The 22,338-nt window shown below is 34.9% G+C and overlaps 1 protein-coding gene across 3 annotated transcripts; it reads left to right on the forward strand.

Moving 5' to 3' along the window:
- Positions 1-1,107: 1,107 nt before the first annotated feature.
- LOC132282978 (lysM domain receptor-like kinase 3) lies at positions 1,108-13,595 on the forward strand. 3 transcript variants are annotated; one of them, XM_059784831.1, is made up of 11 exons: positions 1,108-1,964; positions 4,293-4,370; positions 5,584-5,883; positions 7,758-7,897; positions 8,002-8,091; positions 8,241-8,346; positions 9,328-9,479; positions 9,565-9,662; positions 9,754-9,901; positions 12,557-12,664; positions 13,205-13,595. In XM_059784831.1, the coding sequence occupies exons 1-11, from the start codon at positions 1,382-1,384 to the stop codon at positions 13,367-13,369; spliced, it is 1,968 nt and encodes a 655-aa protein (XP_059640814.1). In that variant the 5' UTR covers positions 1,108-1,381; the 3' UTR covers positions 13,370-13,595. The 3 variants fall into 3 exon arrangements, with proteins under 3 accessions (XP_059640814.1, XP_059640815.1, XP_059640813.1); XM_059784832.1 differs by having other exon boundaries at positions 4,317-4,370; positions 7,752-7,897; XM_059784830.1 differs by having other exon boundaries at positions 1,109-1,964; positions 7,752-7,897.
- The last annotated feature ends 8,743 nt before the right edge of the window (positions 13,596-22,338 follow it).

Below are 22,338 nucleotides of genomic sequence, written 5' to 3' on the forward strand. Positions count from 1 at the left end.
CTTTGCCAGCTCCGTGAAATTCATTACCCAAAATGGCCTTACCCTTTTTAAAAATTTATTCCCACTCCTTTCCATCACTGAAGGTGCCAAACTTCCACATGCTCGTAATGATACAAAATTGCTCATATAAGCAAATCAATTTTTATTATTCGTTTCATATCTCAGTGATGTATTATTAGCCAAACAAAATAATTTCATACCATGCCATCATATTGTAAATGACACGACAAAATTACCCTTCTTCTAAAGCCATTGCTAATTCATCAATATAATATTTAAAAAATAAATTTTATTTTATTTTATTTTACAAAATAAGAATGGTTAAAAGTTACTTTGTGTATTAGTAGATGTCAAAACTTACCAAAGGCACTAACTCACTTAATTATAGAGACATCTGCAATATTTAGAAAATGAATACTAATCCACTAAACTATAGAGATATTTAAAATATGTAAAAAATGAATGATAATATTCAATAAGTGGGGATCAACCGATATATCTTTATTAAAAATCATTAAGAAAATAAAAGAAATATTTGATTTTTTCTATACAATTTTAAACTACTATTTTTAAAGTTTTTCTTTGGTGTCTCAAGATTTCTTATTTCAAATGATACCATGAGATCTTACTTGTGATGGAGGGGCTCAAGTTTCCAACGTTACATCTCTAGGTTAATAAAGTGTCACTTAAACTTCTTCTTCTTCTTCTTCTTCTTTTATTTTTTATTTTTGAAAACTAACAAAGTTAATTAAATTGACTCCTACCCATAATTTCTTTCTCGCTTTATATTTTCCTATATTTTTTAATTTTTTGAAAACAAACATAGCATATATGTTTTAAAGCAGCAGCTCTCAAGTGCTCCATTTGCTAGATACAAATGGAAAATAAAAGCATATCATAATGGGTTCAATTATAATGCCGATTTGGGTCACTTATCAACCCCAATATAATATAACTAATGATTCGTTTAAAGGTAATTTAGTCATTTAACAAAAAAATCTCCTGTTGGAGGTCTCCCTCTCACACACACTCTCTCTCTAAAGCCAGTCGCTTTCGCTTTTTACTGTCCTAACAGTTACCAGTCAATTCTCATTTTAGAGCCAAAAACAAACACTAGAATAAAATGCTCTGTTTACAATCCTCTCTCTTTCTTTCCTTCTTTTGTCCTTCAAATCCTCTCAGTAATTCCCTTCTTCTCCAATTTTCCTTCCATAATTTCTCTCTTGAATTCATACATATACATTTATACATATATATGTATATATCTGTTCATGTATGTCTCCGTTTCTCAAATTCCTTCAATCTCAATTGTTCCTTCATAGACACTGTACATAAATCTATATTATTCTGCTAAACCCATCAAAGATTCGATTGTTCAGCCATGAATCTTCTCTTGATTCTACTGATTTTCCTCCTCCTTCACATACAATCCCTCTGTTCATACCCTACTCCATTGAACTGTACGGACACTTCTCGCTTGTGCACATCGTTTTTGGCTTTCAAGCCTAATCCCAATCAAACCCTCGCTGTGATTCAGAGCATGTTCGATGTGTTCCCCGAAGACGTGACCGTCGAAGGCAACGGCCGGGACTACTTGTTCATAAGGAAGAACTGTTCGTGTGCTATGAATATAGAGAAGTACTTGACCAACACTACGTTCACTGTGAGAGAAAATGGTGGATCTGTGTATGATATGGTGATTGACTCCTATGATGGGTTGGCTTTTTTGCCCAATTCGACTCGGCCCGCGAGAGTTGGGGCTGTGGTGTCATTGCAGTTGTTCTGTGGTTGTTCGAGCAGGTTGTGGAATTATTTGATGAGTTATGTGATGAGAGATGGGGATAGTATCCAATCATTGGCGAGTCGGTTTGGGGTTAGCATGGATAGTATTGAAGCTGTGAATGGAATTGATAACCCTGACAATGTCTCTGTTGGTGCACTATACTATATACCATTGAATTCAGGTAAATTCTTCTTCTTTTGCTATACTGGTTATTTGGGTAATTGATGCATATTTTATTATTTTGGTGAATAATTTGGTCTGACTACTAGGTTTAGAGTTTGGTGAAGCCGTTTATTGAGTGTGAATGTGTGATTGTTGGAAAAACATGTAATTGAGTACTATAGGATCATGATTTTGTTGATACATCATTTTGTAAGATGATTTTGAAGTACCCTTTTAATTGAGGATCAGTTTAGTAAATCAAGTTACTTTGTTAGCCAGTTTAGGTCTATTTTTATTTATTTATTTATTTATTTTTTGAATGGTAATTTATATCTATGGTTGCATACTAATTATTGAATCAAGTGACTTAAAATCTTCTTCTGCTGCTAGTCTGATTCCAGTAATATCTGGTTTTGGAATATTATTATATGGGTAATTGATGCATATTTTATTTTGTTGGATAAATTTGGTTTGACTAATAGGTTTAAGTTGGTGAAGCCAATTATTGAGTGTGATTATGAAGAACCCTTTTAATTGAGGATCCGATTAGTAAATCTAGCAACTTAACTAGGTTGTCTGTGTTTTTGGTGGCAAACAAATTAGCGGGTATGCAACAGATTAATTAGACTGTTCCGGAACAGGTGTTATTGTTTGATTTGGTTAAATGAATTTGAGCTTGACTGCTAGTTCTACAGTTTGGGGAAGCAGTTTAATGAGCTTGTTTATGTCTATGGTTGCATACAAATTAGTGCTTATGCACCAAGTTTATTAGACTGTTTCAGAACAAGCATAATTGTTGTGGAGATGAGAACTGGATATATTCGAATTTCTCTTTGTTCGTGGGATTAGGTTTGCTGAGAAACAGGGTCTTTTTGGGAGCAAAATGACAATGGTACAACATTTTGGAATAATTCATGGAAGCTCGTAAACATAATTAGACGGTGGGCATAGTGAAGGCTGATGCAGCAATAATATATTAGCCAACACTTCTGATGAAAGAGAAAGCATAACTGTTCCTTAGCTTGGATCCTTCGGACCAAAGATAAATCATAGCTGTGCCATATCTTGGACAGTTCGGACCTAGGAAAAATCATAACTATGCAATAGCTTGGACGCTCAACATTCAGAAAAAAGTGTTTAAAAAAATATTTTGAGCTTGATGTGTTGTGTCATTCTTGAAGCCAAACATTTCAAGTGGCCAATATTCTATAATTCTTGGATAAAATGGAAGCATACTTTTTTTTTTTTTTGTATCTGCTAGGATTTGGAGGCCAATGTAGAGCAGTTTGGTCTTATTTAGCAGTGCTACAATCCAGAATTTTGATATGTATAAATTCTGGTATATGTTTATCAAAAAAGGATTTACTTGTAAAATGAAGAATTTCCTTTTGTAATGTGAGCCGTAATAAGTTAATAACAGCTCTGTATTGAAGAGCAAGGCAGTTGGCATATTTTCTTGTCAGAATTGTGGCTTAGCGAAAGTGGTATTTCTCTCTTCCTGAGCAATGATTTGACATATGTCAAGAAAATCCAAAATGGAATGACATATTATTAACATAAATTAAATTTAAATACAGAATTTGCTGTCATGTGAACTGGGCACAGAGAAAGGCTGGATAAGACGATCAAGACAGTTGACTGATCACAGAGTGTACTTTCCAAAGCCTTAGGTGTATTGGGCTTGTGTCTGCAGAAAATATTTTAGTGTATGGATGTCATATGTCATATTATCACCAAACCGCCATCATTCTGAGTTCAAGGACTGACTTCTCAGGTTTACACTGAACTTTTTTTAGCAAAGCGTTTATATTGGGCTCTTCAGTATTGAAGATATCACGCCATATGAGTAGGAGGATATGACTTCACATCAATAGTTAAAATAATTGTGCCACAAATAGTAAACGGTGACAACCCAATTAGTGAATGTGCTTTAAATGTTAAATATATGATTTTTTACTGATTATTTGGTATGTTGTATTTTAAAGTCTTAAAAGGACATATTACATTATTTTGATTAACAATTTTGTGATTTTATTTGGTATTTTGTATTTTTAAGTCTTAAAAGGACAGCTTCTTTACACATAATGCAGATGTTCAGTTGACCAGATGCAAATTTGATTCAGTTAAATATAGTTTTATGAATATCTTTTCTGGCATTATTGTTTGTGAATTAGTATATGAGTTTTTTCCTTCTCTTTTTCTTTCTTTTTTTAGTAAAAATATATACATGGTAAGATGTCCCCCCCAGTTCTGGTTGTACGCTATATATATATATATATATATATTTATATTTTTTCAAGTAACTGGTTGTAGTACTTAACTTCTTAAATATATCTGTTTTGCTCAGTTCCTGGTGATCCTTATCTTGTAGAGAATGATGTTCCCTCAGCTCCTGTTCCAGCACCATCTGATGACCACATTGCAGGTACAGATGGTATCTATATTAAATGTTGGGTTTTGAGCAATTCTGTTGTAATATGAACTGTTAACTGCTACCAATTTTGAATAGAATTTATTATCTAAAATGAATGTTAATCTCTATTAGTATGTAGTCCTATTTATTACCTGGAGTTTATTGAAGTTAAAGATGAGTGATGGCAACTTTAAGAAGTATTATAATAATTGAATTGATTGTTTCCGAAAAAGTAGCAAATATAGGAAGGCATATTTTCAGCTATAGGTTTCTTCTGAGCCATAAAAAATTGTTTGCATTGCAAACTTATTAAATAAATACCGAGTTATATTTGCTTCATAATATGGTTCCCTGTGAAGTGAGGTACCTTTTGCCTTTGAATATATGGCAAGATTAAAATAAAACCTGTTTTTTTAAAAGAAAAACAGAAAAAAGAAATTTGACTTTTAGAGAAGACCTAAAAGTAGAAATTTTAAACAAATAATTTTGCTTTCTTATGTTGTGTTCAGGGACGGACCCAGCAGGGGACTAGGGGGGGCAGATGCCCCCCCTGAATTTTTAATATTTTCATTTTATACCTTAATGTTTTTAAAATTTATGAAAATGCCCCCCCTAAAATTACAATTCGCCCCCATTGGATTCTTTTTTTTTTAGCATTTTATACTTCAAATTTTGATAATTTATGAAGATGCCCCACTATAATTATAATTTGTCCCACTGATTTTTTTTTTTTCATTTTATACTTAAATTTTTTTAAAATTTATGAAAAAAAACCCTACTAAAATTACAAAAATAAACCCATCATATAATTTTGTACCCACAAATTAAAAATTCGCCCCCCCTCACCAAATTTTCTGGGTCCGTCACTGGTTGTGTTCATGTTTTTTGGAACATTCTAGCTAATCTATAGAGTAAATTAACAATAATATTGCAAAGCAACCATTTTTTGAGATAACATATTTCCTCGGAAGAAGCATTTCTTTAACCTCTCCATCAGTGCTTCCTACTTCATTGCCCTTTTCCCTCTTAAAAGTTTTTTTCCTATTAATCACCAATTTTAGTTGTTTTAAAAATTCTCTATGGTGAGACTTGTGCCTTGTGGTATCAGCACTTGTTGCTGCCATACGAAAGTTTCTTCTGTATTTTTTTTTTTTTCATAATTGGATTTTGTATCTTCTGTTTAATTATTGGTTATGTAATAATAAATATGCTATTTGTTTTTCAGCAAGTCAGGTGATTCATAAGGCTCACGTGCCATATGGGTGGATCATAGGGAGCTTGGGGATTTGCCTCGCTATAGTTGTTGTAATTGTACTTGTTTTTGTTTCCTTAAGGTCATCAAGCTGCTTTGCTGAAACCCAAGGAATTCATACAAAAGATCCTGATGCAAAAATTTCTCATAAATTCCATATCCTCCAGACCACAAACTTCTGTTGTGCTTCAGGGAGGGACATTTGCTGCAATTCTGGGGATGGGAAGCAGACTAATGGAGAGTCTAGTGACCGCCAGATAAACATTCCTAAAGGTTTTTTTTTTTCCCCTTATCATTTAAAGGCTTAAATTTTCGATCTCACTTATCTCAAATATTATCTGAAACTAACATGCAAACTCTGTGATAAAATAATCTGTAACATTTTTTAAGCATCAAATCAAGGAGTGTATAGCTCAAGTTTGTAGAAATGCTACCAAGGCAGGAAAAAAATATTAAATTTACAGAGTAAAATGTGCAAATTTTAACCGACCCACATCTGAATCGTATAATTGCAGATTATATATCTTGTGCATGTGCTCCTGCTATCTTTAGTGGTGATGGAATTTTTTTTCTAATCTTTGTTTGGGGTTTTCTCTGCCGGAGGGAGGGGGGCTATTCTTTTTTGGTTGTTTTAGGCTCCTTTTCTTGTTTTCTTTTCCTTCAAATTTTTATTTGTCAATCACTTCAGTTCCCATCCAATTCCACAATGTTATATTGGCTCCTTGGACCCTAAAACTAAATTGTATGAGAAACAGAGGAAGACAGTGGGAAAGCACTGATATGTAAAAGTCGAAAATGTGGTGTATTGGGAACCAGTGGAAGCTCTGATTCCACTTGTTGTGCACACTTGCACAGTGAGAGGTGTTCATATGGGGATCCAATCACACAGACAATAAACAATGACATGAGGAACACAATATTTACTGTGGTTGAGATAGCCCCCCTATTTCCATGGACGAGAAGGGTTAACCCTTTATAAACTTTGTGGATGAATTATAAGGTAGAGGATACTAAAATCATACACCAGTGCTTGAAATTTACTCAGTGTATCTGTTGTTCAATCCTCTAGCCTTACATGGTGTACCAGTTCAAAACCTTTTTGCTCTAGAGTACTTGATTGATGATGCATTCCCGTCTTTGCCACTCACTTCCAGTGTCTCGAGTCTATTATGCATTCCACAATTTCATGCACGCCAACAATGATATCTCAATTTAACCAATCATCTCTATGGTTTGTATGTGACGGTAGGTGCAAATCTCCCACACGTGCATCTCCCACGAGACTATATCTCTTTCAATTTTGATTCTAATAAGTTCCAACAAATGCATCTCTCATGGTTTGTAGGACAAGAATTACATTTCTTTTCACCTGAGAGTTCCCTAACAAAAATTTCCCCAAACAAAATTAGACATTCTTAATTGAAACATAATCAAATTAGGAATTTGAGAATATCACAACATAGTGATTTAATTAAACTGATATTTACCTCAAGTACATGTGTCACTGTTTATGTGGACCAAGAGTCTGTTTGGATATATAGATAGGGGGATTATGGATTTGGGCTTCTAAGTTGTTTCTGAAAAATTTACAAATTATAAGTAGAAATACTTGTACTTTTTTCTTTTTGATTGGGTAGAAGATGGGGGTTTGTTATCAAATCCTAAAACTCATATAGTTCATTATGTAATTTTTGTTGGCATTGCAAGGGAACAATATGGGATCCATTTAAATTACTCTCTCTCTCTCAAACACAGGCGCGCACGAGCATGTGCACACACAAACAGAATGCATGTCACTAGCCTCTAGGGATGCTATTCCATCGTGCTTGGAAATAATGTGGCAACTGTCAAATTGTACCCAAAGGATGACCTTAACTTTTCCATCTGTCAGTTACCTTGGGTTGAAGGATCAACATAATTTAAACCATTCTGTTCTCATTATATTATTAGGCTATATATAATAAATGAATGCTACATGGCTTCCCAACTATAACTCATTTCTGTGATAAAATGTTCCAACTATTGAGATCTATTGCCATTTTTCGTGAAGGGAAACTCCCCAATCTATTTCCATGCTGCTTTCTTTCTCTGCTCAGATGAAAAAATTCTTGAGCGTGTATCTTTTATCTCATTTTCTGCAGCTACAGGGACTGATGTCTTTGACATGGAGAAGCCTGTCATTTTCACCTATGAAGAAATTCTCTCTTCTAGTGATGGTTTTTCCGACTCCAATCTTATTGGGCATGGAACGTATGGTACTGTGTACTACGGCCTCCTTCGTGACCAGGTTTGCAGCTGTCATACATCTTCTAGTAATTTCTTGCACTTCCTAAACAATGAATTTACTACTCATGCCATTATTGATAAATAATTTTGAATGTTTGCAATCAGGAAGTTGCGATCAAAAGAATGACTGCTACAAAAACTAAAGAATTTATTGCAGAGATGAAACTTCTTTGCAAGGTTCACCATACAAATTTGGTAATGCTCATTCCAGTTTGAACTGACCCATATCACCCATTTCACTCTAAAGATTGTTTTCACTGTTTCCAGCATTTCAAAGCCTTGACTCTGTTTCTGTTTCGTGCATTTTAAAGCCTTGACTCTGTTTTGGGTTTAATTTTGTCAAGGTAGAATTGATTGGTTACGCGGCTAGTGATGATGAACTCTTCCTGATATATGAATATGCGCAGAAGGGTTCACTTAGAAGCCATTTGCATGATCCCCACAACAAAGGTAAGATTACATGCCTGCTCATTGTTACACATATATTTCATCCTATGCTGTCCATAAGGATCTTGACTTGTGCTACCTCACTTGTATTAAGGTCTGTTATCATCTCTACATTAAAAAATTTGATTAAATAATTTCTTATCAAATAAGTTTTGATAATAATTCCGCATGATAATGTGAGAAAATATGTTAGTGTGTTTAATGATGACAGTATACTTACTTTTGACTACGGAACCCTCATAAATGTGTCTGACACTAAGCAACATAAACCGTTGCACATTGTCAGCTTCATTATACATTGTTTCTCCAAAACAAGAAAAGGGGTCTCCTTGCAACTAGGATAGCCTACCTTGTCTGAAACCTTGCCTAGGATCATATAAATGCTGATAAGGTCAGGGTAGGCTCAATTTGCAGACGTTCTTTCTCTGGCGAGCTCAAGCTAAAGAAGATCGTACTCTCCTGTGATTCTGTAAAGTATTATTTAGCTTAGTTCCTTCGTTTTCTGAGAGTGAAGATGAAAATCTTACTAATTGGTGGACAATTGGTTAATAGTGTGAAAGAATTTGTGACCACGAAGTGATTTTACCATATAAAACAGGTCCGTTTGAGCAGGCTAAAGCTTTTTTGAATTTACAAGTCATTGAAAAAAATGTGCATGACTAGCCTAAATACTGGGCCAGACCAAGTCAAGTTGTTTGTACTTTGTGCTAGGTCTAACCTGCCATATCACCACCTATATATTTTACCATTTCATCAACTCCTGCAAATGCTTTAGATTTGTTTCGTCTAAAAATCTATATAATTTTCTTTTCTGATCACAATATGCCCTTCTGTGTCTTATGGATGATACCTGGCTTCTACCTTATCTAAAGGTTAAAGCATGAAACAAGGTAGTATAACCTCATAATATGATCGATTTATCCATGCATTTGCTAGTAATGACTTATTTATACAAGACTAAATGTTGCATTGATTTCTGGGTAGGTCACACGTCACTCTCTTGGATCATGAGGGTTCAGGTTGCACTTGATGCTGCTAGAGGTCTTGAATATATACATGAGCACACTAAAAGCCATTATGTGCATCGAGATATCAAGACAAGCAACATCTTACTTGATGGTGGCTTTAGAGCCAAGGTTTTTACCTATTTTGCGACATTGATTTCAAATTTATAGTCCAATGTTTAGTGATTGCTTCTCTGACTTTCTTTCTTGTAAATAGATTTCAGATTTTGGATTGGCAAAACTTGTTGGAAAAACTAGTGATGGAGAAGCTTCGACTACAAGAGTTGTTGGAACTTTTGGTTATTTGGCTCCAGAGTACGTGAATATACTGCCATTCAACAGTCACAGACTGCAACAAGTTCCTAAATTGTTTTTCTCACTGCTTTACTCTTCTGGTTCCTTACAGATACTTGAGGGATGGCCTGGCCACAAAGAAGAGTGATGTATATGCATTTGGTGCTGTTCTTTTCGAAATAATATCAGGAAAGGAGGCCATTACACGAACTGAAGGCAGTATGATGAAAAATCCTGAAAGGCGATCACTGGTATCCATTGTAAGTCTATATCATACTATTACTGCATGATTAAAAGAGACTCAGTTCTGTCCAATAAATTGATGGATATGATTCACATGTAACGGTATGAATATACTTTTATTCTTATTGATATATTGCAGCCTGGTGTAATCTGCTTACAAACAAAATTTTAAATATGTAGTCCTTGATACACTGACTTAAGAAAAGGTTCATCACCAAGTACTGGTTCCATAAGTGTTTGCCTTGAACACTGATTGCAATTTATTCAATAAGAAATATTGTTTCTAAAATTTTACGCTTACAAGGTGCATGATCTTTGGGTTGAAAGTTGGCTATGATTTTGTCCGGATCTTATATGTTTCCGGGAAAAAAAAAAACACTATATTCTGGTAATTTTCTCCTTATGCAACCTGATAATTTTATTTAACGATTATAATTGAAGAAACAAAAGATAAAAAAGGAACAAAAGGGGTAAGAAATAATAGTGAAGGGCTCTGGTGTGGAGTTGGTTGATAAAAGGTTGAGATTTCAAGAACTTCATTTCTAGGAAAATTTCAATAAAAAACCTATTTTCCAAAAAGAAATTATTGAAGGGTGTTTGCGCTTATGCTACATATATTTTTGCAGGCTGAATGAAGACTATTTGCTGAGAAAATCACACTTTCCCCTCTATATATAATTTTATTTTGGGAAGAAGGGGATGCTGGTGGGGTGGGTTTCTAGAAGCATATATATCAGCCAAGAGAACAAAGTTCCATGAATAGTACAACTATTGACATAACTCTGTAACTAGTATACTTCGATGGAGGGAAGATCTCTTCTTTAGTCAACGAACCGTTGGGAAGAAGCACATAGCAAATTAGGGCAAAATTTGTGAACAGTACAAGAGACCTAAGCAGCTCTATACCACTCATTAGAATTGTGCACGCTTGGCCGGACAGAAATTAACTAAATTATCTATCTATACTAATCAGTATTTAATGAAAAAAAAATGATGGATATAAAGGCTGTAGACAACAACTATAGAACTATAAAAAGAAAAAAAATCATGGTTTCCTATCTAAGTTGATGGTACTGGAAATTATGTCTTTTGACCTGTTGAAAATGGATTTCTTTGTTCCATACGCGGACCCTGCCCGCGGGGCGGGGGTAGTGATTTGCATGATACTGATACATAATATGCCCAGTTGGGTTATGATAGTTGTTTGGAGGGAAATGCATGCTGGGAACTATAACCTGACTGCGTTGGGCGCATAATCAGAATTACTTGCGGTATCATTCCTCCAAAGCAGTTACAGGAGATTCACTTTCTTGAGGTTAAAGGTCTTCATGGACTATGCTAGAATTTTAACCTGGATCATCTCTAGCCAGCCTTTTACCATGACTTGGTGGCAGGGGTGAAAGCCTGACTGTATGGACGAATTATTATACTAAAATATATTTTACCTGCAAAAAATCAAAAGCATGTGTGAGCATGGTATTGGTAGCATAGCAGCATTGGTGATGCAGATTTGATCTTCATTGAGTGAAATGGTGATTGGAAGCACTTGATGTCTTGGTGGTAGTTGGTAACCAAGGGCGAAACCATGTATCATAATGGGGCCTTCAAACTCCTTTCTCGTCCTTTAGACTTTATGCCTTCTCTTGAGAATTATGGGAGTCTCCCACCTCCCCAATTCTAAAAAATTTTCATCGGGCCCCAATTCTGGCCTCTCCAAGTCATAAATCCTTGCTCTGTCCTGGCGGTTGCTGTTTTGACAGTTATAGTTATGACACATTGTCTGAGGCTTGATTGTGTTTCAGTTGATGGAGGCTGGTGGTACTGTTGGTGTTTATGTCTGTACCATTATTTTTCTGGTAGTGCTGTCTATGATACAAATGGTGGTAGTAGTGATTCCCTATTGAGTATTGATGGGGGGGTTTTGTAAAGAAAGGAAAAACTTTTGCTTTCAAAATTAGTACCTCTTTGTTTTACCAAAGAAAGTCCCTTTTTGCCTTTGTTTGCTTTTCGGATCTTTCCTTAAAACAGGAGGAAAATCCACCCCTGTAATTCTAAAATGCAAAATTTTCTAATTATTATTATCATTATTCGCAATAGAGATTTGAAAAGAAAAACCAACACTGGTAATATGTAGATACCTGAATTTTGTTATAACCAGATTAACAATATGCACCCATCTTGGCCAAAAAAGTATAAGATACCTCAAACTTTATTTTCAAACTGCTTACTTGTTGAAGTAATCCACTTTGTTGAAGAAAAAAATAATAATAAAAAAAATTGCATCCTTAAATGATTTTTCTTGGTTAAAATATGGTGTTTAGAACAAATACTTGCTAATCAGTTGAAGTCGTACATAGATAGATCTAAAGAGTAAAAATCAACTTTGCTGGACTCATACAGTTCATATTATTGGTCCTAGTTAACATTATATTAATTCTAGCAGCACTTTACTAATATGCTTTTCAATGCTCTGTCATGCAGTTCTTAATATGTTTTGTTCTCATTTGCATTCTTTCTTAGTTAAGTCTAAAGCTTTCTGTGATTTTTTCACCACATTTGTCTCTGTTTCAGTTGTTTACTTGTGGGATTGTAACCTTGTCTAAGCAGCAAAGCATGCATATCAAATGTTACTTTGTTGCCGCTAAGACCCTAATGCTTGTTTATTTTTGCAGATGCTAGCAGCTATCAGGAATTCACCGGACTCCCTTAGTATGTCTAGCATGAAAGATCACATTGATCCTAATTTGATGGATTTGTATCCCCATGACTGTCTTTTTAAGGTAGAATATAATTTACCTTTGACCTGATGATGGTACATGTTAACCGTGCTGCTGCCTTAGTGGGATAGTTCCAGGTCTAGTGTCTCCTATAGCTAACCTGAAAAATAAATGATCATGGATGTTTCATTTTTTCTGAATTTTTTAAAATCTGAATAACATGAACTGAAAAGAGGCATGGGAGAGGACAAAATTAGTTTGGCCTTGTTCTCTCTTGATTGCTGGAACTGAAAGTATAAACTATGGCAAAAAGGTCAAACTCACCTATTATATGGTTAGATGAAAATTTTAATACTCTACAGTTCCATATCGTACTCCTAATATGATGATAAAGACAATAGTTTAAATGACATTACGAAATGGATGATGGGGAAAAATTAGTTTAAATGACATTACGAAATGGATGATGGGGAAAAATTAGTTTGTGAGCAAATTATTGAAGTTAAGAATTAAGTGCTTCCATTGATGTTTGAAATTGGATTCTCCGGTTATAATGTAGTTACTGACCTTTTTCATTACTTCTTGTTGCATCTCTTTGCATAGATGGCATTACTGGCTAAGCAATGCGTTGAGGATGATCCCATTTTGCGACCAGACATGAAACAAGTTGTGATTTCTCTTTCACAGATCCTTTTGTCCTCTGTGGAGTGGGAAGCAACTCTTGCTGGGAACAGCCAAATATTCAGTGGTCTTGTTCAAGGAAGGTAGTAGATGATAGAAACTCCTCATGTGTATTCCAATATTGTGTTTATAATATAGCACTTGTAGTCCACTGAAGTATTAATATCAGTGGTGGTTTATGCATGTCATCTATCCCTTTTCCCCCTTCCCTTTTAGGTGATTGTATTCTTTTGAAACTTGCTTTGCTTGTGAAAGTTTTGATGGAATGTGAGATGTGATGATGGAGCTGAAATCGGCTTTCGTTTTTTTTAAATCAGTAATCTATTTTAAATAGCTGTTATGAATAGCAAGTGCTTTTTGATTGTGTTATAATGTGTCTTGGACCTCTTTATTTTTGTTTTTAGAATTTGATTACTCTTGCCATATGAGGTCAGGAATGATGGTGCAACAAAATTGCACCTCCACATAATCTGTATAAACTCTATGTTGTATCTCAAATATTTTCTTCAACGTGTACCGGATTTATTGGATATCATATCTTACAGATCAAGAAGCAAGGAATGACAGGTTTTGATTTTTCACTTTTCTATTTCTTAGCTTAGATTTTGCAATGGGGACTTGCAAAAGGATGGTCCCATGAATTGTAAAAGGATGGTCCCATGAATTTTTCTTTGAGTCTTCGCAGGTTATATGCTTGTAGCAGGAGATGACGTTAAAGTAAGAGAATTAATGAGATGAATGGTTTTCTCTCTCTGTTTTCTGAATCTTTGCTTTAATAATTGTTATAATGACATTAAATTAAAAGCCCCAGTTAATGAGATCTTTTCTTTTTTCACTTTTGAGTCTTTTAATCATGTCGTCAGCTTGACCCCTTCAGAAAGGGGCTCTTAGAATTCAGGACCCATGGGTGCCCAAAATCTGTAGCACATCTTCGTGGTTTTGGGTAATTGGAGATATTGTTAGTCATCTTAATGCAGTTAATTTTGATTATTTGTGGTTATAGTGGTGTCAAATTTCTTAGAGTACTTCATAATTTACCATTCAGGCAAATAATCTTAAAGGGGGAATCAAATTCTCAACCTTCAAGATGTGAGATGAGAATTTTGCTGTTAAGCAAAAAAGTGTATGGGAGCTCAATATTCCAACAACTGCTCCTTGTTGTAGAGAAAATTATTACAGAAACAAACATTTATGCTAATGAAGATTCCAATGACCCACTTGTTTGGTACCGGTTCTCCGGCATCTGCTGTTTGGGTTTACCTGTTTGAGATTTTAAAGTGCCCCATTCAAAAATTCTACTCATTGGATCAGCTTGTGGAGCGGTTCCTGCACAATACAAGAAGAAAGAATTTTGCATCTAGGTTTCTGCATGCTGTCTTTTCCTATACCATCTGGAAGATTTGGTTAACTTAGTGTGGACACCCATTTAGGCAAATTACGTGGCAGTAAGGCGGCAAGTATTTGAATGATGATGTGGCACCTAACTAAGTGATGATTTGATAAGAGTAGTTGTATTGTGCACGTAATTTTGGGTCATGGAGGGATATTAGAATTGTTAAAGGAGATAATTAAGAAGTTATTAGGGAAAAAATAAGAGGTTTGGACAAGTAAAAGTGTCATTATCCTTAATTAAATTTGTGGAGAAGAAAGCTTATACATGGAGTAACTTTGTGTAATCAATTGTAATACAATAGTTTAAATTTAGGAAGTAGTTTATTTCAAGACTCTTTAGTTTTCAACAAATAATTGTAGAAGCAACCCTTGTTAAGGGTCTAGCACCTAAAACACTCTTTTGTGTAAAATATACACTACCACGTATTTTATTTAATTATTTTTATTTTTATTTTCAGTAGTCTGTTAATATATACTGTCACATCACCTATGTGTAAAATTGTTGTGTATTTTACACAACTTTTTTACATAGCCACATCAACATATTTCTTTTTTCCTCCCTCTTTCTCATTCCATTAACGAATTAACCTTATATTAAGTAGGTTTGTAAAAATTATGTATGGTTCAGGCATGATATTGGTTGGTTGTTATTGGGGGATATATTTTTACACAAAAGGTATAAAATAACCGCTGGAGTGAAAAATAAACAATCTAAATTTTTTGTGTAAATCTATTATTGTGACGGCCTTGGTTTTTCAAGCCAGTGCGTCCTGTGATGACTCGTAAGATGACCCGAAACGAATCCGGAATGCGGAAGCAAAAATAAAAACAAGGTCTCTAGGGATATAAGACATCCCTAAGATGCCAAGGTGATCTTCACGGAACTCGAAAGATTCAAATGCGGAAGCTAAGATTATAAAATGGGAAGGGTACTTGACCAGGGGTAGAATAGTCTTTTCAAACAAAACAGGATGCAACTGAGCATACGATTAGATAGACAAGAAAAAATTAATAAATCTAGATTCAAAAATCACTTGATTTGGAGTCCGGATGAAGAAGATATAAAACTCCAAAGTTTCATAAAATTAAACTTTCCGGTTTCAAATCAGTGTGGCAATGGTACTTGACAAGGAGTAAAAAGGTCTTTTAATTAGAACTGGATGCAACCGTGTATACCATTGGATAGACAAGGAAAAATTAATAAACATAAAATCAAAAATCACTTGATTCGGAGTCTGGACGAAGAAGATATGAAGCTTCAAAGTTTCATAAAATTAAACTTTTCGGGTTCAAATCAGTGCTACAAGGGTACTTGACAAGGGGTAAAATGATCTTTTCAGATAGAACTAGATGCAACCGTGCATACCATTGGATAGACAAGGAAAAAATAATAAACTTAGAATGAAAAATCACCTGATTCAAAGTCCGGACGAAGAAGATATGAAATTTCAAAGTTTCATAAAATTAAACTTTTCGGACTTCAAATCTGGCAGTGAATAGTGTTTTGATAGCAGTGAAGGTCCAGAATTGAGAGCAAAGAGGCTGAAACGAATTTTTCTACCCGGAAGAGCGGAAGAAAATGAAAAAAATACACTGTGAAATGCCCAGAATGCCCTCAAGAAAAATCAAGTCAATGGTGCCTAAAAGCTGCTAAAATGAAAAGAAAAAAAAGAAAAAAAAGAAACAACTGAACTTTGCACGGGATTTCTGTCACTAGGACGACATTTTTTGGAAAAACACGAAGAAGAAACCCCCCTTAAAATCACGTTTTCTAAGTGACCATGTCAAGGTCGGAGTTTATTTTCAAACTGGAATTCCCAAAATGCCTTTAAACCAGATTTATTCAAAAAAATGTCAAAATGAGTCCATAGGGTGCTCATTTTGCAAAATATGACTCTAAATTTGAAAACGATCATGCACGCAAATGTAAATAATGATTTTGAGCGCGCAGGAATGGTCCGCGGCTCCCGAAAAGACCTGATTCAAAATCCGACCCCTTGACGGCCAAAAATGGCTAAAATGAACTAGGAATGGAAACCTTCCAGTCTATAAAAGGCTACAAGTGGCATTTCAAGCCAACCTTTACAAGAATTGAAACCTTCCAGTCTATAAATCATCCAAGCATAATGAGAATCTCGAACCTTGAAACCTGTACCTGAAAAATGTTCCCACTACGTGGGTGAGTAACATAAAGCTACTCATGGGAGATGTGTAATGACCCGGTCATTTTCCTTCCTTTCATTTTTTTCAGATTTTTTGCGGATATTTTTTTTTATTTTTTTTTTGTTGTCTTTTCTTTTCTGAGTTCGGTTTCTCATTAGTTTTCTAAATTTTCATTTTTTTCGATACTATTCACTTTTCGTCTTTTTCCCGTCTGTCACTTTGTTGGCACAACCTCACTTTTCATGTTCGAAGTTGAGTTTTGACTTCATGAGTTTCATTCCAGTTGATTTTCTCGAAACGCGTAGCTTTACTTTTGGAGAAAAGCTCGCCGGTTGTTTCCTTTTCCCGCAGGGGTGTGGATGAAAGGATTCTTCAGAAACATTCTTATTTCTTGGGGTGTTTTTCATAAATATCTTGTGAAGATATATATTTTGGAATATATTTTCATTCTGGGCAGTTTTGAATTTATCACTTTTGTAGGGGCCATTGTGCAATTAATGAAAGTTATCGCAAAATGCCTCGTTTTGAGCCTGAATCCTCGTACGGGATTTATTTTCACTTTTCGTCGAGTCGCATACTGTTAGAATTATCTTCTGGTCATTTTTCCTAGTTTTAGGGTTTCTGACCCCAGTTGCGGCCGAACTTGTTCGGCGTTATCTTTCTGTTCGGGACTAGATTTTCTGTGCCGTTTCTTCTATTGTTCATTTTATCTCATTTTGGTTCTTTTTTGTTCATAGTGTTTTACCGTTTGAGCACATCTGCGCAAATTCCACATTTTCGAACCCGAAAGGACCTGTTTGGAACACTTTTAGGGTTTTTCTATAAATAGGGGGTGTCATAAGAAAAAGTCAAACTTTCTCATCTCTTTCCCCTCTCTTGGCCGGCAGCCAAGGGGCTGCCACCCTTCTTCTTCTTTTTCCGGCCTCTTCCCTTGTGATAAATACCGTAGTGCCTTAGTGTTTGTTGTATGCCTTGGTGAGATTTTCCTTTCCCCCTTATTAGAATCCGTTTTTGACCATTTTTGAGTTCGGGTTTGGATTTTCAAGGTGCCTTAAAGGTTAAAGTTGCTTCCCTCGTTGTTCCCGACGTAACCTAGGAGTATCATCGGATTTGGAGCGGTTTCCTTTCGGTGGGATTTGAGATTTTCATCTCAAATTGAGGTAGGGGATGTTATAAGTTTATATTTTTGTTGTCTTGCATGCTATTGATGCTTATACAACTTGTATGAATACTTTTGTTCATAATCTAGAATTTAATTTAATTATTTTCTTTATATAAGATTTAATTCACATGGTTGTATATGTGACGGAATTAAATTGTGGCATGCTATTAAATTAGGCCTTGCTATGTTTATTAACATATATAAAATTGAGAGAACACTTGAGTAAGTATTGTAACTTTTATTTAATAATTTTATTTTATGAAAGTTTAATTCACATGGTTGTAACTAGTTTGAAATCAACTTATAATGTGATATTAAAATAAGCCTTGGTATGTTCTTTAACCTATGTTAACTTGAGGACATTTGAAATTGTTTTAAAATCTAGAGAAAATTAATTGACTAGTTTAATTAATTTTATTTTAGGTGTTTTATTCACTTAATTGGATTTTTAACTTGATATTGTTGATGACCATGCTATTTCTCTTAACATATATTAAATTGAGGCTATTTGGAATTAATTTGAAATCTAGAAAATTTAATTATTTTTATTTAATTAAATTCTATCTAATTATTCCATGGATTTAATTATGTTTTAGAAGTTGTTTCTACATATAAATCATGGACTTGGACTTCTTGTGTATTCACTTGATTATGTTTTAAGCATTGAATAACATGGTTGTTATGTTTATATTCATGAGAACATGTTTCTAATATTGAATATATTGTTGACTTGTGATTTCATAGTATTATGAATTTGGAATGCTTATTGTGCACTATTGGAGGTTAAATTGCTAACTTGTTACTAAGTAGTAGTGATATGAGATTTTTGTGAATTATCGATATTATTAGCCTTGTAAACTTATTGCTACAATATCGTAGAATTAGTGTTTTAAAGTTCACCATGGAAGCATTTAAATTGTTAAGTAGATGATATTGTATTGTACATTATATCATAGTAAGGACTTGACATTATATATTCCATTTTAGAATTGAAACTCTAAGGCATGTATTGTGTGGCTTCAACCTACTTGTGCATGGAAGGTGGTTTTGTGCATTATTTAATTACGTATAAGTTGTGAACTTGTTTATTAATTTTGGAGTCACTTGGGACATTGTTATAAAGACATGGCTAGAGTTTAGCTCTAGTGCGGGAGGTATGAGGTCTCCCCAAATTATAGTACGCACTAGGATGATATTCCCAGTGAGTTAATGCCCGGAATAACCGTTTAGGTCTTGGTTTTACTCCGAGATTTGATGTCCAAGTTTTTCACTATTTGATTTCGCATTTAATTTTAAGTTGGCAACCAATGTTTAATTGTGACTTGTGATTTTGGTTATTGGCGATTTAATGTTGTTAAGTACATTTATGCATTGTGAATTTTAATGAATCATTACAATTTTGATGTTGTTAAGTACATTTATGCTATAATGTTCAAATGTAACTTATGAATGATCCTATAGATTCATTTGGAACATAGATGTTAGGTGGCATGACCCATTTTAGGTGTTTCCGCATTTTAGATTTCAAGTTGATAACTTTGATAATCTATATCTTATTGTGTTGTATCGTATGCTCCTATACTGTTTAATTGCATAAAAATGTGGTTTATGCTAGAAATGTTTTAAGGTAGCTTAGGATGCTCCTTGGGTCTCACTTTTGACATAGACGTTAGGTGAAATGAACCACAAGGATTAGATTATACAAGCTTGTAAAATGTTAGGTCTATGCATGTTCATTCCCTACAAGTAACTTTGTTACTCACCCTAAAGTTATCGAGTTATTTTTCAGGCAAGAAGATGTGGTTTCGGGATGCACAATATCCCTAGGTCATTTTGTTGATTTGAAGTTCTTTTAAATGCATTCTTGTTCATATGCAAGTGTTAGCATGTTTAAGTTTTGCTTATCAAGTTATAATACATAGCTAGGTTCAATATACTGTTTTTGCCTTATAATACAATTTTGTGAACCTTGAGGATTGGCAAGTCTAAATTTGTAAATGAATTGTAATAAGGCCATAGGCCATTGTAGCGTATTTAAAATGCCATATTACACTTGTGTGTATGTTCACATCATCATACAATAGCATATTATTTAAATGGATCATACCATGGGGGATTCAAGTAAGGTTTAAGAAGCTCTTCTTCATTTTCAGGTTCTGCTGAATTTCATGTCATTTCGGTCGACCGAAGCATCATTTCGGCCGACCGATGGTTATTGGAACATTTGCATTTCAAATTCCAGTAGTCAAAGTTCATTTCGAGCCACAACCGATCGACCAGTTTGTCATTTCAGCCGACTGAAATGAGGGCTCATTCCTTGGTTCATTTCGGCCGACCGAAATGGAGCTACTTTATAGGTTTTGTTTGGTTGTTGTTTGTTCAGGCTTATACTAATTGGTTTGTTTCCACTTGACTTCGTTAATCTTGTTTGAGTCATTTAATGGTATACATGGTCTAGTTTGAACTAGATCTTGTTCTTTTGGTTGTCACTGGTGCCATAGGGTACCATTTGACCTTTTCATTCTAGCTTTTGCTTTCGGTTTTTTCTTTGAGTTTCGTGACTTCATGAAAAGTCACATTGGTGTCTTAGGGATGATCCATATCTTTTAAGACTTTGATTTTATCTTTCGCTATTGCATCTCAGACCCGTTACTAGGTCAACTTATGGGTCATCACTGATCCACCGGGTTGCAAAACTTGGGCCATCATAAGTGGTATCAGAGCTCTTAGGTTTGAATACCTTAGACGACGTGTTTTGGGTGCATTTCATGCTTTTGTTGATTTGCTTTGATATGTTCACATACTTTTTGGTAACATGTTTATGTGCTTATGTGCTATATGTAGCATGCCGTTTGTTTAGTATGATTTTATTCTAATGTAAAGAGCATAACATATGATGTATGCTAGATTAGATTTGTATATACATGATTGTTTTGTATTTTTGGCATGACTTGGGATTAGTCATAGGATGTTTGAGTTAATGTTGAGTTGCATGGCGAGCTTGGCACTTGGTGTCGTATCAAGTGTGTTTGGTTTTGTTTAGACACTTTTCTTTGAGGTTATTGGTGATTGTCAGTTTGGTTTCGTAGTAGCATAGGTCATTGTTGGCTTAGCATTGGCTTTGGATAGGTGGATGGTTACCTTTTGTTTAGGCTCTCGTGAGATGAGTCATTAGGCGTTGTCGTAGTGCTGGATTTGTTGGTTTTGGGCCATGATGAGGTTATGGACTTCTTAGGATCCTTGATTGTTTGGGATGATTTCTTTGGGATTGCAATTTTCGTGGGCAGGTGCATAACACTGTTATGCTACCATACTGGCTAGCTATAAGTGCAGTACGGATGGAATCAATGTTACTTTTGTTTTGATAGGCGTATTCCTTTTGATCGATGATGATGATGGTTGTTTTAGGGATCAGTCGTAGTGATTGATTTGGTTGTTGTTGGTATAGCTATAGTTGCCATTTTCTTTGAGTTTTCTTGCGTGATGACGCTTTTGGGATCAAGTCGATTGATTGATTTTTCTGGTAGAGAGAGCATTGCATTATTAGTGTCACTTGTAGTGTCACCTCTTGTTTCGGAGATGGATTGTTAGAGTCATACCATTGTGGTAAGGGGTCACGTTTATTTTGAGACAAGTTGTTGTCGCATTGGTTTTTGGAGTCAATTTATGGCTAGGACTGGTATTTCCTTTTACCTAGACACTTTAGGACACGATGTCCGTAGGGTTCATTGTTGCATCATTTTATTTTCTTCAGTTTCATTTACTACCATGTTAGTAGTATGATTTATGATATTACGATGCATTAGTAGGTGGAGGTGTATCCATAGTTGTAAACTTATTGTGTGGCATTAGCATGCCTTACTTATATGCTTAGAGATGCCATGTTGTTACTGTGCTTTAATGACATGACTTTGTGCTTATGTGGAGACGTACTGCATATACCCTTGATTTTATCTAAATGAGTAGATTTACTTACTTGGTAGTTGCATTTCCTTGTTTTATGCATGACTTCCATGTTTAGTTTTCCCTTTTTGTTCCCCTCGGCCGCATGTAGTGTGTATGCGGGTTTTTACAATGGTTTCGTTGTGAAATTCTTTGTAGAGGAGTTGTCACATTTGTTTGTCTTAAGCTGTTCACTTCCCTAAGGTGGGAAGAATGCTCCCTTTTCGTGTTTGTCATGTTAACACTTGTGGGAGAATAGGGTTTCTACTCTTTTTCTTGGTTCATGTTAGGGACTTCACAAGGAGTGAGTCTCTTCTCTTCGTCGCCTTGTGTACGGTTTTGGGATTTGTCGGTTTGTGAGGATCACCATTGTTGTCTTGAGTCCTTGGTGAGGATT

The sequence above is a fragment of the Cornus florida genome, unplaced genomic scaffold (assembly GCF_030987335.1).
Source record: "Cornus florida cultivar Cherokee Brave unplaced genomic scaffold, ASM3098733v1 CherokeeBrave_3.0.0_Hap2_Chr11, whole genome shotgun sequence".
Classification (NCBI taxonomy): Eukaryota; Viridiplantae; Streptophyta; class Magnoliopsida; order Cornales; family Cornaceae; genus Cornus; species Cornus florida.